General features: G+C 43.4%; 1 protein-coding gene across 2 annotated transcripts in view; it reads left to right on the forward strand.

Annotated features, from left to right (window-relative positions):
* Positions 1–13,915, forward strand: part of palm2akap2 (PALM2 and AKAP2 fusion) — an 89,835-nt gene that overhangs the window by 48,125 nt on the left and 27,795 nt on the right. For both annotated transcript variants that reach the window (XM_028600834.1, XM_028600835.1), the window contains exons 8-9: positions 1–677; positions 7,666–7,751. The exon at positions 1–677 is cut by the window's left edge and continues 157 nt beyond it. In XM_028600834.1, the coding sequence (XP_028456635.1) occupies positions 1–677; positions 7,666–7,751 (763 nt within the window). The remainder of the gene's footprint in view (positions 678–7,665; positions 7,752–13,915) is intronic.

The raw sequence follows: 13,915 nt of genomic DNA on the forward strand, positions 1-13,915 counted from the left end.
GGGCGTTTCCACCAGCACCTTGGAGAATGGCTGGAGCTCTGCGCAGGTTGACCAGCTGGTCCAGCGGGCCGCTAGGCCTGCCGTACAAGGAGGAGACGGAGGCCGGGGTCAGGTGGCCGTGACCGTGACCCCGGCTGCCCCGCAGGCTTATGTTTCCCCAGCAGATGTTGACGATCTGTCTCCACCCTCCTGCGCCCCGCCATCCATTCCTTCAAGCCCGCCCGCCCAGGTCACCCTCCAGAGGGAGACCCGGCTTGGCATGATCCCCCCCTCTGCTCCAATCACAACCCAGCCCGGCTCCTCGGCCCACCCGGGCGGCGAGCTCGCCTCCCAACCCGAGGCCAGCGCTGAGCACCCGGTCACCATGGTGTTCCTCGGCTACCAGGACGTTGAGGACACGAGCGAGAGCAGGCGGCTGCTAGGTTTCGACGGCGCCGTGAAGGCCGAGGTGGTTCTGATCGACGAAGACGACGAGAAGTCGCTGAGGGAGAAGACGGTCACCGACATGTCCATCATCGACGGCACAGCGGCCGACCTCGTGTCAGGGCGGCCGGCCACGTCCGAGGCCGTCAGCACGGAACTGTCATCCGACGGCCGTGAGCCCGACAGCACCTCCTCGCCCCCCGCCAACCCCGACGCCAATGCGCCCCCCCCGCCCGGCCTCACCCCCGCCACAGGTACAGACAAGAGGAAACGCTGCGAGTGCTGCATCCTCATGTGACTGAATCTTCTCCCTCTTCCGCCCTTTTATTATTACCCGCAACACCCCTTTCTTCTCCCCTGTCTCTGGATGGTTACTAACAGAAGCCCCGCCCTCCTCTTCCTCTTCCTCCTCCTCCTCCTCTGGACTCTGATTGGCTGGCACACACATGCACGCACACACACGCTCTTGTCTGACTTTTGACTTTTGCCTCAGTTACGTTATTACTTCCACATCTCTGCTCTTTTGTTGCCCCTCTCTGTCAACATGGAGGCTCTGGCTTCACACCTCCTGTCTCCTCAGACACCTTACATTCAAATCAAGCCAGAATGAAGCTGTTGTCACGCTGCTATATTATTGGTAAAAACAGACATTCAGAGGGTGAACATTGTTGTTGTTGGCAAACAGCCTAAACCAGGTAATATAAAACTTCTCTCAGTGGCCAATAAGACTTTTACGGACAATCAGTCACAGTGCCATGCTGTCTAACCACACAATAGATCTGGACGATCAACCAGATCATCGCCCTTTAATAAGCCAGTTTGTACGACATTCAAAAAAGACGGACACAATCTCAGTCATTTTTATTCAAATCTCTCTATCCTGTCACCTCCCACTTCTCTTTCTCTCACTCTCCCCCCCCCCTCTCCCCTGCTTGACAGATTCTCTCCTGTTGTCTCCATACATACACAGACACACACAAACAACCGCACACCCAACCTACGAACTCAAACAACCCCCTCCCAATTCCTAGTACCGACTCTCTCTGACCAGGGTGGAGAGGAGGGTACTCATTGCCTTGGTTTCTTTATGTGCCTCTTCATTCTTTCACATTGATAGTCCTAACAAAAAAAAAATTAGACATAATTAGAAGTTTCTATTAGGATTTTGTTTCAGTTTGCCGTTGTTATCTGAAGTTTTTTTTTTTTCTTCTTCTTTTGTTTTGAACTTTGAATGGCCATGGAATTGTTGGGACGACTGTTTCCGTGGGAAACTGAGGTTTTTGACACTGTAGTTAGTAGAAACAGGACTCTCTCTATCTTCTTATCTCTCTCTTTCGCTCTCGTTTAGTCCATTAACTCCAGCTATTCCACTGCTGAGGCCATTTCCTCCTATTGTAGTACTTCCTAACTCAGCAGCCAATAAGAGGCAGTGGGACACCTTCTGGCAGCCAGTAGGATATATAGAGCCAACTTTTCCAGTGTGTCTAAAGGCTATAGAGCACAGGAAGCTTACGGCAGCTTAATGAGTACACTCTGGCAGCAAAGGACCATGTATTTCCACATATGGAAACAAACATGGGTTACTACCACTAACAGCAGGGCACACATTTTTGAATAATGAACATTGACAAGCACTACCATATTACTAAATTATCACAGCTGTGCTCAAATGAGCTTATAAAGAAAGATGATGTGCAATTCATCTTCATCTCTTTTTCCACTAAATTCACTTCACCGCTGCAGAATGCCACCAGAGATCCATTATACTCTTTACAATTCTGAGAGACTGAAAACACTGCCAGCTCACGCTGTAGTCACCAACCAGGCCCTCGTTTACAAGGGTGCTGCAAATAATGTGGCCTGGGTGTCATTAAAACATCATATATATATATTACACTGGTTTTTCAGAAAAAGCCCTCAAAAGCAGTTCTCATCCTCATTCTGCTGAATGATAATGGATGCTCTGGAAAGGTTTTTGCTTCATTTCAAGTGTCTTTGATGTTACGTGGAATAGAAAGATTTGTGGTGCTCAATAGGCATCTGGTGAATAGATTTTTGGAGAGTTAGTGAGTAAACTTTGCCGTTGTACGCTGCAGAGACCTACCTGTTGTTAGAGTAATATCAATAAAATTACAGTATATGGGCCAGATATGGGATTGTGGAAGACGCTGGCACATTTACAAAGAGGTTAGAGAGGCTCCTCAGATCCAAATAATGCAATTTGGTGTTCTTTATGTGGCTCAGGTGCGTGTGATGTGGCCATGATGTCCCTGGCTCAAATCCAACCTGGCTCTTGCTATAATTTATTCACATCAACAACAACAAATATTCGTATCATGGACAACTAAAATGGAAAAAAAGTGACAGTGACCTGAAGAGCCTCAACAACCTTTTTCCAGTGTGCAGTACTTCAGCCATGTGTTTGATTGCTTTTCTGGTCCTGGCCATAGAGTAGAGAACATAACATATTTCTATGCACTGTGTACTAACTCTGATAATACTCATAAAAAGAATGATTTGTTGGCAACAAATAGCATATTTCCAGCATTGAAAGGTCTCTGGATAGATCCATTCTCTCCTTACATGGCTCTGTGCAAAGCTATACAATCCCACCTCTGAACTGTCCTGTCGGTACAGAAACTGTATGTCGGCCTTCAAACACAACATGCTTTAGTGTGATTGGCCACTGCTGCTGTCAGTCAGTCCAGCTGGCTGTGTGATTGGCCACCACCAGGCCCGCCAGGGGTCTAGTTTCCTGTGTAGATAAAGAATGTAAATATGCTCTATATTCTATTTAGTGATGATTTTATTTTCCACATCTATATAGAGATCTAGAGATATTATTATGGGTACTAGACATTGTTCCGATGTCCTACGATGCCATATGACGACTGTATGTGTTTACAAGCGCGAGCTTTGTATATTTTCATTCTCTTACCTTCATTGCTTTGCTGTGTGTAATCTCACAATTAACCCCACACAACGTGTTCCCCTCTTCTGACCACCACCACCTTCTCTGAACTCTTGGTGGCTGCTATCCTTCCCCAGATGTGTTACGGTTGGCCACGAAGGCATCTGAGGATCTTGAAACATTGTGCAGAGGCAGGATCTTAACATAACCATTGGATTTGCATGGTAGCCTAATAACTATAAACCATTCGATTAACATTATTGCTGACCTTTTTCCAAAAGCATACTGCACGTTTTTACAGTGATCCCCCCCCCAGGCAGCCATCGGTTTCCATTCATTTAAGCAAACATTAAAATCTGCTTGACTTGATATGCTTAAGATAGATCATTAAAAATGTGTTTTAATCAAAGCTAGTAATGGTCAAATTTCATCAGCAAAATAACAATTTTACAGACAAAAACATTTTTGTTTTTAGCAAATTCACATTATCCTTTTTACCATGTCTGTTCTCTTGGTTCAAATTTAGCACAACAAAAATGCCAAGATGGTCCTTCAGAGCAGCTTGTCGCAGTTATTTTCCCTCTCTAAGTTTATTTGCAGACTGCAAGGCCTGTGTATGCTGGGGACAATTATTAAGGTCCTGTTCGGTGTCCCAGATCTGCCAAAACATATTCGTTGCATGACTGTTTGGTTTTAAAGATTGAGGAGGCTAGGCAGAGAAGTGTATCCTCGAAAGTGTAGTGTTAGATTCCCCAAGGTGTAACGCACACATGATGTGCAACGAAGCAAAGAAGCACTTAACTGTTTTTACCTACAAAACGAAATACAATCACAATCTCAAAACTATTAAAAAAGGAAGAAGAAGAAGAAGAAGAAAGGAAAAAAAATAAAGAATAAGGCTGAGTTCAAGTTAATGGAGCTTGACCAATCCAGTTAGCCTGTGTGGGTTTGTGTGTGCGTGTTTTCGATGTAATGCAAGGAGCTGTACATGAACAACAGACTTGTTGAGTTTACCAGCCCCACTGCCACGCCTGCAGTACTCCTCTGACTCTGTAGGGGTCTCTCTTTTTTGTTGTCTGCTTGCCCTCACGGTTGTATAGACTGTTAAAACAAAAAAGGAGCCATTTTCTATTGTTCACATTTCTCTCTCTTTTTCTCTTTCTCTCTCTCTCTCTCTCTATGGGTATGACAACTCACACTGTCACATTCTCATTCTCTCTCTTCCTCTCTATCTCTCTCTCTGATGTCTGTATCCTCTCTCTTTGGTCAATAAAGCTGAGTTTCTCCAGTGCCCTCCTGCCGTCTCTTGCTTGTTGTTCTTTCCATCTGTCTCTAACATTCACTTTGTCATTGGCTGCTGACAAACAGATCACAAGCTATCCTTACTGCACCCCCTATCTGTTATAATACCCACTGCCACTAACAAACACACACATGCACACACACATTATTTTACACTTAAATGAAGGGAATATTTTGTCCAGAGTGTTTTCAAAGGTCATATAGGACAAAAAAAGCAGTCAGGTTTGCACCACAGATTCACAAATGAAATATCAGCTCATACAACTTTCTGTTTATGCCCAATATAATAAAAACAACTTTTAAATCTCATTTACTTAAGCCCAGTCAAGCCAACAAACAAACTAGAGCAAGACTAAAGCCCCAGTCATAGCAAGTTGGAAGTTACATAACTACTGCTTTCATTTACTGAGTAAGACCTTCTTTATTCTGAGTACCTCTGAATAGATTGAAATAAAGCATAATGCAATAAATGCTTGACAAAAAAAAGCCAAATAAGTGGCCAGGTTGGCTCAGTGGGTAGAACAGGCACACATATACTTGGAGGTTTATGCATCGACGCAGAGGTCCAGGGTTCGAATCTGACCGGTGACAATTTCCTGCATGTCTTCCCCCTCTCTCTCTCTGCCCTTTCTCACCTAGCTGTCCTGTCAAATAAAGGCATAAAAGCCCAAAAAATAATCTAAAAAAAAACAAAGCTAGGGCGCCTGGATAGCTCAGTTGGTAGAGCAGGCGCCCGTGTATAGAGGTTTACTCCTCGACGCAGCGGTCCGGGGTTCAACTCTGACCTGCGGCCCTTTGTTGCATGTCATTCCCCCCTCTCTCTCCCCTTTCATGTCTTCATCTGTCCTGTCTATAAAGGCCTAAAAATGCGTATGTCCATGAATGTGAAAATTTGGCCAAACACCGAGGTGCAAGGCTCTGTGCCTGGAGCCGCACACTCACTGTGAGATGCTCTGAGAATGGGATTATAGCCTGAAACTTTAAATTTTTTATGTTAATGGGTTAACTCTTAAAACAGCTCAATTGCAACATGGTACAGTATCAGTCTGTTTCTACTAAAAATATAAAAATAATAATAAATAAAGGATGGCTGTATAAGTACTGGAATGCAGTGCAGAGTTTTAATATAAGCTCTCTCTTTCAGTATGACTATGGCCACTGCTCATGAGAAAATGGCTCTAATATTACTGCAACATTCCTGTAGGGACTCATACTGTGTCTGTGGCCTTCACACACTGCAAAAAATACAGAGTGGGTAGGAGCATAGGAGGGTAAAAACGTGTAAGTGTTTTAGAAGATAGGAAGCTAAACAGTTGGATAAATAGATAGCGGATCAGTCTAGATACCCCAATGCCCTAGTTTGCAGGAGCCCATGCTCACTCATCTAACCTTAATAATAACACTGATAACACCACAGCAATGAACAGAGAGGACAAGAAAGAAAAGCAATATGCCTACCTCACTAAACACTAAACATGTACCGTGTGAGACTCCCACTCATTGAAAAGCACACTGCATGAACACAGAGTCCTGTTCATGGACCCTTTCAATGTTAACATTTATAGTGTACTGTGCATACCATACACTATGGACATTATGTCAGGACATGAACATCTTCTGAAACCACAGATACAAAGAGCAGTACAGTGTCACCCTTCCGTTGATAATGTGCGTCTATCTCGGATGACGGACCGGGTGTTATCATTTCCCTTTAAAACACGCATGATCTGGAGAGGGCAGCAACACAAAACATGACGCACACTTCCCCCAAGAGGACATAATACTAGAAGATACATGATTGTATTCCATACGTCATGATGAGAAACAGGACTAACACACGTGCACACACTCCTTCCTGCACAGAGGTTGTGATTTCCGTGAAAATGAGCACTAATCGATTTATCTTAAGACAATGGCGGCCTGCTGTCTTTCACAGAAACCATGACTGCAGATAACTGTTACACAGTCTCATTTTCCTGGGAGTAATTGTATTACACTACTACCGCTGCTGATCCTACTAATACTACTGCTATACTACCATTGCCAATACTGTAACTTATATTCCTATTCCTAGAACTATTCAGATCCTTTAAAAGTAATAACACATATAAAATACTACTTAAAAAAACGTCAGTGTTATATTATGGTATACACATAATTATCATGCGTTAATGTTTAAGCACAATTTTAATAGTGGGTAGTTTCATCTGTACTCTATAAAATGATATATTTTGTATATTAAATAGTAATCTACAAAGTGGTTATTATGGCTGTCAAATACATAATGGAGTAAAAAGTACAGTATTTGCCTCTGAAATGTAGCATAGTTGAAGTGTAAAGCAGCATAAAATGTAAATACAGAAGCAAAGTAAATGTACCTTAAAATACTATACATGTAAGCACAGTATTATAAGAGTACATGTACTGAGTTACTTTCTATCACTGGCCACTATTACCACAGTTTCTGCTATACCGTGACAGCAAAAACTACTACAGTTGCAGGAGTCATTGCTGTTGCGGCGGCAGTAGCAGTGCAGCAGCAGTAGTATGGTAGTAGCTGAAGCATATTAAGTATAAGTATTTATGTTGATATTTTGTACTCTAACAGCAGTGTTATTACTTCAGTCCCAGTGAGTGTGGGTATCAGGAGGGTGAGGTTGATGATATATGGAACCAGATGAACAGGACTCCTCGAGGTAGAACTGGGTCACTCATGCAGCAAAGAACAGAGTCAAGATAAAAGTACAGCCAGAAACAAACTCTTAGGACAACTGAGGATTTATAATATATGTCAAGCAAGCACAGTTGCATTACAAAATCTCACAATTATAATATTTTGACTTGAATAACAGATGCTAGCAGTTCACTGATTTAAAATCCACCACAAAAGCATGTTAATATGATCATATTTACAGGTCAGTTGCATGTTGCATGCCAAAAAGGTCACCCACGGGTACAAATGATTATGAAAGAAGATGATAATCAAAGATATCAATGGTAACAATAACTCAAATTTTGTTTTATCATAGGCTACGGCCAAACACCGGTGATTACCACGACAACAGCAAATGGGTTTCAAGCTTCAATGCCGACCAGGCATCCTCACACCGCCATGGTGAGTAGTCTGTGCCCGTTTGAGTGTGTTTTTATGTAACGGTGCAATTACTTGAATCCATAACTACTTTGTAGAAAGTTACAACTAGCGGCAGGACGAGAGGACAGATATTCTGCACATATAATTGTACTCACACTTTTTGTCAGAAAGCTTAGTTTGACATCAAGAGAGTTAGGGGCTACACCAGATCACTACCGGCCAGGAAACCTTCCCTGATGCTGTTATGCGGTTAGGAGACTGTTTGACACCTTTTACATGGGATTACAGGCTTCCAAGCAACAATTTCTGTCCGTTTGTCTACTTTATGATGTTGTGTCAGACTGGTCTGTTTTGTTTTGTTTTTTATAAACATTTCAGCAGAGATGAAAAAAAAAAAAAGATGATACACAAATCATAGTAAGATCAGGTAAGATCTGTGAGATCTTCTCAACTGGAAACATCTGTGCCAGATCAAGTCTTGCCATAGTGCATTGTCAGAGTAGATGAAATTCAGGCTGATCATTTAAAAATATGTACATATAGCTTTAGGGAAAGTGGGCACATCAGGAAATTAAATCCCCCTTGAATTCTTGAAAAACAAAAACGAGCATAGTGCTCCATCGTGTCAGATAGCTTAGTGCCCCTTAGCAACCTCGACAATAATCAAAAATCAATTAAGTATTTGGAGCAGAGGTTAGTGCTAACGTGTTTGCTTGAAGTGAGAATCATTCTTCTTCCAGACTTTGAATTACATCTGCTGGGGGGGGCCTTCAGTCACATTTTTTCCTTTCTACAGGTGCATAGTTGTTTTGCAGTGTGCTGACATGTCCCGCTACAGTGTCTCTATAATATTTTATAGCTACCCATTGTATGTTTATTGCACTCAGTAAATTTAATTTAATAATACTCTAGCAATTTAGTATCACACTTCCATAAAACTGGGGGCCTTGAGAAAGACAGATTAAACAATAAAATGGTCAGAATATGGGCAGCAGAGGCAGAGGTATCTGACTTTTAGCCCCATGAGTCACACCCCCAAAAACATTGGATCCTACACTTCCCATGATGCAAGTTGATAGTGAACTGGACTTTATGTGTAAAATCGGTCGAGTGACCCTTTAAATGTAGTGGAGCAGCAGGAAGTGGCACAAATATAAATAGACTTTTTTTCATTTAAAGTAAATGTAGGCTACTAGTAAATTGTACTGTGCAATAGAGTAGGCTACTGGAGTAAATGAGTAGGTTACTTAGTTACCACCACCACCACCACCACTACCGCCTGTTCTGGAGTGTTCTGACTTTGTTGTTTCTCTAAAAATGCCACCTGAGCACATTTGACTAAGGGGAGGTAGAGCTGGAGGTGGGGAGACAGAGAGGTGGGGAGACAGGGAGGTGGGGAGACAGAGAGGTGGGGAGACAGGGAGGTGGGGAGACAGGGAAGGGTACAGAAGAATGGGGGGTGCCGCCCCCGGCTGGGCTGCAGTCAGATTGTTTTGCAGCTGAATAAATGAATGAAAGGCAGTACTGGTAACCTGATCCGTCCGGGTCGGCCTCATTGTGCTTGGCTGGAGCTCGCGCTGGCGGCTCGCTCTCTGATTGTCTCTGGAACGGGACAGAAAACACTCCCGGGACCTCGCGAGCCCTGCATTATTCAGCGCGCGTGCCTAAAAAAAAAAGAGAGAGAGAGATAGAGCGAGAGAGAGAGAGTGGAGTGAAGGGGAGAGAAGAAGAAGAGGATAGGGAGGAGGGACCGCCGGTTGGCAAAGCTGGCGCGTAAAAGGAGCTCAATGTCATCCCAGTCAGAGCCTGCCGTTACCGTTAGGCTACAGCTGTTGGGAGCACACGAGCATCCGGTCCTCTAGCCTACTTCTCCTCTCCGTTTGTTTCTCTGACGTCCCGCCGGTTGCCGCGTCCACACCGCTTCTTTTGTCGAGGTGAACGTTAAGGGGGAAAAGAAGACAAAGAAGAAGAAGAAGAAGAAGTAACGGTCAGCAGGTCGGTCAAACCTAATCCCGGTTATATTAGCCGTTTACGTTACTCGGTCTCAGGGAGCTCTGGGGGATCAGCGCTTTCGCTACTTTTCTCACGCAGGTAGATTGAATTCAAAACAAAAGTAATGGTCAAAACATCACACAAATGTATTTTAACTGAAGTTTCTGGAGAAAAGTAAAATCAAGTGGAGGGCGTGCGTGTGTGTGTGTGTGTGTGTGCGTGCGCGCGTGCGCGTGTTATGTGGGCTTTTTTTGCATGTTTATGGTGCTGTTAGTTCTGTGTGTGTGTGTGTGTGTGTGTGTGTGTGTGTGTTGCTTTTTCTTTGTGTGTGCGCTGGTTAACAGAGACCGAGACTGTAATTACACTGATTGGCTTTAAAGTGGTGAGGACACAGGATACTGCACCCTCCTCTCCTGAAGGAGAAAGCCACCCAGAGGAGGTTAGTGGACCAGACTGCTTGCTGCAGTAGTGTCTATTTCTCTCTCTCTCTCTCTCTCTCTCTCTCTCTCTCTCTCTCTCTGTGCCTCTGTGCTCCTCCTCCTCCTCTGCATCACTTTAACCTAGATATAGAAATGACCTTAACCTGGTTTTCATCATTCCCGTACATGCTGAAGGACTTGGCATAGACCAAACACCACTATAGTGACAGTATATACTGTTGTTTAACTGGATGTTTGCTGGTTACTCACATTGGTTTTGTCCGGTTTATATACCCATCCTTTTGGTATCGTACTGACTCATTGTGTAGTGTTCATTTAATATACTGTACTGTACCCTTGCTCTTGTAAAAACCCTTCATGCAACTTAACTCATGGTCAAGTCATCATTTAAGCCCCCACCCTTATGGGAAAGCACTCATTGGTTGCATTTTGAATATCACATGCACATGTTAACATTTTAAATAAAGGTGAACCTTAGAGGCAGTCACGGATGTGCTGGTGTGTCACAGAGTAGCAGTCGATCAAACCAAAGAGAGAGCTGCCACATGTTTCAGAGCCAACCACCTGAAGCCAGACTTCATTTGTTTGCTCCAGATTTGCTTGTGGTGAATTTTCAACCTTATCTCCTTGCGTGTAGCTGTTGCCAAGCAACTTGCAATTCTTTGATTGCAGACTTTGACGTTGTTCATGGTCAACGAGAGATTGACGTTGCCGTGCTGGATGTTATTGGCTCTTTCTTTTTGTCCTCTGATACTTCATAAAGACATGTTTCAGTTTCTCTAATCTAATCATCCTTTTCTGTGTAGCTCAATGTTAAAATGATTTGCTGATAAATAACCCATATTGGGTCAGGTGATTAAGTCCACTGTGACCACTCGGAAAAAGATGCATACTCATTGTGCAGAAATAGTATGGTTAAATACAAAACACCCACCAAATGCAAAAGGGGGATGGGGGCAACTTACCCTGACCCTGTTATCCCATCACTCCCAATCATGCTGATTGATTTTACGTCATTGTAGAGTTACTGACGTTTTCCTTGAGTGCAGCTGACTACCACAGTATCAAAGGAGTGATGCAAGCTCCAGAAATCAAGTGTGTCTCTTTGGACATTCTTACAGTTGCTTCTGAGATGTGTTCATTTTTAGTTATTTATTTTGCGCACAGTTTACACAGCAGTGGCCCTAAGCCAGGCAAACACATCCACCTGTCGAGAAGAGGCAAAGGCAGCATCAGAGCCATAGCTTCAAATCCGTTCATCTTCATCTTTTCAAACAACACGCCTCATTACAGAGAGTTCAATCTGTGTTAAATCACCTCTTCAGGTAGATTTTTGGAGCAATAATAAAATCAGTAAAAACAGGGCACAAAAGCTCCATAGTGAAGCCACTGATGACATTCTGGTCCGATTTGATCAGTAACATTCAAAGTTGAGGGGTAAACAAAGTAGTGGTGGAGGTGTAAGCCTGTTTTTTTATTGTCCACACTGTATTTAGAATAGCTCATCGTCCGTGTGTTCACTGTTTTGTTTGGTCGCCACTCGAAATTACTAGCTGATTCTGGAAATAACGAAGCGAAGCAGCAAACTGCCAATTCAGAGTGTTTGCCAATACCTCTGCTGAGCCAGGGGACAGAAATATCACAGCCAGCTCTGCATTTGATTTTATAGTCAATGACAGGAGGTATCTGCCACATACTGAATCCCCCCCTCCTCCACCCCCCCACAGAGACAGTCAGTGTCTGTTAGGGTTGCTCAAGGTTTTCGTGCGTTGTGCAGTGTGTGCGTGTCTGGTCGAAGTACATTTTCCGTCCCCACCCCTCTACGCAGCGTGGACTGTGGGAACATTGACAGGAACAACAAACTTATCAATGATGTCTTCTTCCTCCAAACCTCTCCCTCTTCCCATAAAGCACACACACACACAGTGTTGTTGATGATGCTAAAGATTGGTGAGCCAAGAGTACACGGGAGGTGGAAATGGGAATGAGGTGCTGAAGGAGAGACGGGATGAGAGAGACCGATGTGATGACAAGAAACAATGAGTACAAGGAGAGATAAAGGGCGGCACAGGTGTGTGTGTGTGTGTGTGTGTGTGTGTGTGTGTGTGTGTGTGTGTGTGTGTGTGTGTGTGTGTGTGTGTGTGTGTGTGTGTGTGTGTGTGTGTGGGTGTGTGTGATGGTGGTAGATGCAGTGGGGAATATAAGGTGAGTGAGGAAAACGGGAGAGAGGGAGGAGGGTGCTAGTAGCAAGTCTGTTCAGCATCACACAGCTCAGTGTTGTTGACATTAACTGGCTCATGGCCTTTCAATGGCCGATCTGTTGATGGGCCTCCACTGGCTGTCTTCCAGGAAGAGAGTGATACTCCGCCTTGTGTTATTGGATGAAGTCCCAAACATTACAGTCATATCAGCGCCGTTCAGATGGACACCAATGTCATTCATACAGTACAAGTGATGTTACGTTTTGTGAACGATCCGATTCTTTTGAACGGCTCTTTGGTACAAAGAAGGGAACCGAGTTGTACTTAGTGAGAGACGTTTTTTTCGTACAGTATACTTGTTTTTAATGTGCCAGTTGAGTGTTGCATGAATTGCATTCAAGGCAAGGCAACTTTATTTACATAACACGTTTCATACAGAGTGTAAATTCACTGACAAAGCAGAGGGATATGGCGTCACCCTGTGTAATGTGGACAGTGCAGATCATTGTCATTAGGTCTGGCAGTAAGAGTGATGTAGTGCTGCTAAAACTAGACCACACATGCGAAATTACGTTGTATTTGTTGGATGTCTAAAGTTTGAATTTGATTGAAATCTTACCCCATTATTATCCTCGTGATTATTTCGCAGATAAACCCAATAACCCATCCCCCCTAAAAAAAAAAAAAAAAAAAATGATGGAACAGAGCCAAAAGATCCGGCTCCCTTCAAAGAGCTATAATTCCCACGATTGTGGTTTACCAATTTATAGATGTAATGAGTGTCATCAGCTGACAATGAGTGGATAGCATGAATAGGAAAGAAAAACAAATGTGGCTTGGGGGTTTGTCATTGAAAATCATATGAGTGCCCCTCAGAAGAGCTATGCGCCTTGAAAATATTTTTTTCCCAGCATTTAAACAAAGCCTCCTCATGTTTGTACATGTCTGAAGTAGCTAGAATTTAAAGTAGTTCTTCGGGCTATGAATAACACTTTGTGGCTATTTTTGATTGGCCCATGGGAATGGATGACAGCTAAAAGTGACACAGTAGTGTCTGTGTGTGTCTGCCTAAGGGCTTCTGGTTTATTTCTTATAACTTCTTTGATAATGCAGCAAAAAGAAGTCACCTTGACACAGTATAAGAAGAGCACATTTGAACAGATGAAGGCACTTTTCAAAAGTCAGACTGTTACTGTTTGGATTCCTAATAAAACCAATCCTAATGGCATAGGAAAAAGGAAATATACCTGAGTCATGGGCCCGAGTGCTGTGATTGGATATCCGGTTAGAAATCGTTTTGGTCCTTTGATAATCAAACTGAGTATTATTATTATTATTATTATTATTATTGCCATCTTGTCTTTACTTTACATTATTCAGTCAAATATCCATGCGGTGCTGAAAAATGAAGCCAATGCAAAAGAGCCGATAACTGCAGTTCATCAAGTGGCCACTTCAGGCTGGCTCTAAAAGTGAGTCAATCGGCAGAGGCAACCAGGAGCTGGCCACTTTGTGTTTTATTTTGGATTTTCAGAATAAGAATAGGGCTGGG

This window comes from Perca flavescens, chromosome 16 (genome assembly GCF_004354835.1).
Source record: "Perca flavescens isolate YP-PL-M2 chromosome 16, PFLA_1.0, whole genome shotgun sequence".
NCBI lineage: Eukaryota > Metazoa > Chordata > Actinopteri > Perciformes > Percidae > Perca > Perca flavescens.